The sequence below is a fragment of the Sinocyclocheilus anshuiensis genome, unplaced genomic scaffold (genome assembly GCF_001515605.1).
Source record: "Sinocyclocheilus anshuiensis isolate Anshui unplaced genomic scaffold, SAMN03320099.WGS_v1.1 scaffold628, whole genome shotgun sequence".
NCBI classification, from domain to species: domain Eukaryota; kingdom Metazoa; phylum Chordata; class Actinopteri; order Cypriniformes; family Cyprinidae; genus Sinocyclocheilus; species Sinocyclocheilus anshuiensis.
The window spans coordinates 595681-597727 of record NW_015555750.1 but is presented as its reverse complement, the minus strand read 5'-3'; the positions used below and the strand labels follow the sequence as shown (position 1 = coordinate 597727).

General features: G+C 36.5%; 1 protein-coding gene across 1 annotated transcript in view; it reads right to left on the bottom strand.

The window, feature by feature from the left end:
- Nucleotides 1-2047, bottom strand: part of LOC107673712 (neural cell adhesion molecule 2) — a 239412-nt gene that overhangs the window by 11665 nt on the left and 225700 nt on the right. The window contains exon 15 of the mRNA XM_016467446.1: nt 1065-1239. Within this exon, the coding sequence (XP_016322932.1) occupies nt 1065-1239 (175 nt within the window). The remainder of the gene's footprint in view (nt 1-1064; nt 1240-2047) is intronic.

Sequence of the window (2047 nt, the reverse complement as noted above, 5' to 3'; positions counted from 1 at the left end):
ATCCCAAAAACTAAAAAAAAAAAAAAAAAAAAAAAATCCAGGGATCAACAGTGGCAGGAAGTTAGAAAATAACAACGTACTGTACAAAAAAATTAATGACAAGTTTTTCCAGCATTTTTGCATATATTTAAACCACCAGAACCATTAAACCACAATCACAATACCTTGACCAGCACTTTTAAAATGGTATTTTTCACATATTTCCAAATCAATTTTCCTACCAGGTGGGAAAACGTGCTCTTTTGTTTACAGTAGATCATGTGGCTCACATGGTTATAATTTAGGCGTTATTTTAAGTGTACAAAAAAATAAAATGTAATGCTTTTAGCTGAAAAATTATCTCCTTCCTGAGATCCCGCCCACAAAGGAACAGAGGTATTGAGAGTTGACAAGTAATCGACAGACCTTTTTAAAATGTTTTACCCTTATATTCGCATTAGAAAATAGTAGTTCTGCCTGTTTCTTTTGGCTGGTTGATCACCTTCATCAGCTATCAACACTATTACCCTTCATCCTTGGACCATTCAGAGACAACCCATTGGCTACATAGTGCTTCTGATTGATTCTTGAATGTTTGTGATTTCATGGTGACCACAGGTCTTTTGGGACCATGTAAGCCAAATATTAAAAGCCTTTTCATAAAAGAGATCCAACTGCAAAATGCACATGGTCAATCAGCCAATCACAGTGACATGGAGGCACTAACTGCTAGACAGTTAGACATATAAGCATAATTGGTTTATTTTTGTAGTGGCAATTTCTTTCTCGTCCATCTTTTCCTACGGGAGAAAGTGCTTCCTTTGACAAATCGCATATGATTAGGACAGAGAAACAGTTACAGTGGGTTTCTTTGCACGTCTGATTGTGAATGTTGGATACACAAGCTCTATCAAGCGTGAGTGGGTGGCAAGTGTGCTGAACTGTAGCAGGGCATATAATTATAATAGGAGACATATAATTTCAGCTATAGATATTGTGAGTGGGTGATGAAGTGCTGTAGGTAATCGGACTCAATTTGTCATATGGAAAAGAGTACTGTGCGTGTTTTGTGGAAGTGCGTGTACCTGTGATGTCAGGTTTCTGAGGCATTGAGAACTTCACAAAGGTGGGTTCAGACAGGCCTTTGACGTTGCGTGCGGTGATTTCCACCTCATACTGTGTATTCCACTGGAGCGGTTGCAGCAACACGAAATCATTCACCCCTGGAACCAGTTTAGTCATCCACTGTTCTTCTTTATCCTGCAAAAGCCACAAGTGTTTCATAAAATTTGCACAAGCATATGAGTACATGATATTAATATTTGCTTTAGGGCACATTTGTTCTCACTGTACTTATAAATAAAAAAGCAACTTGTTATTGCATGTGAATGTTCAGGTGTTTAAATAGTGGCTACATTCTATTCTGTGTGACAATTTTGAAGGATATGGCTGAGAAAAGTGCAAGTATTGGCTTTATACTTTGGGTATAATATATATATATATATATACAGTCACGGTCAGAATTATTGGCACCCTTGGTAAATATGATAAAAGAAGGCTGTGAAAATAAATCTGCATTGTTAATCATTTTGATCTTTTATTTAAAAAATTCACATAAATCTAACCTTTCATTGGAGAATAAGAATTTAAAATGGGCGGAAATATCATTATGACATAAATGTTTTTCTCTAATACACAATTGACGCAATTAACGGCACTCAATGCTTTTTGAAACCTCCATTTAGCATAATAAAATACAGCAGTATATTTCATTGTACACATGGGGTACTTTTTATCCCTGTGTGCACCAAACCCATCTTGAGTGTTTGTTGCTAAAAAGCAATTTCTTTTGGTTATATCTGCCAATAGAAGCCAGTCCCATTTGCAGCTCCATTTTCTTTTCTTGATTTTTTTCTTGAAACCCTCCCAAACAACATGTGGTGTAGGTGCTGTTTATTTTATTTTTTTTAAGGTTTTCTGACCCTGAGACTCAAGTATTTTCTGCAATTCTCCAGCTGTGGTCCTTGGAGAGTCTTTAGCCACTCAAACTCTCCTCCTCACCATGCAT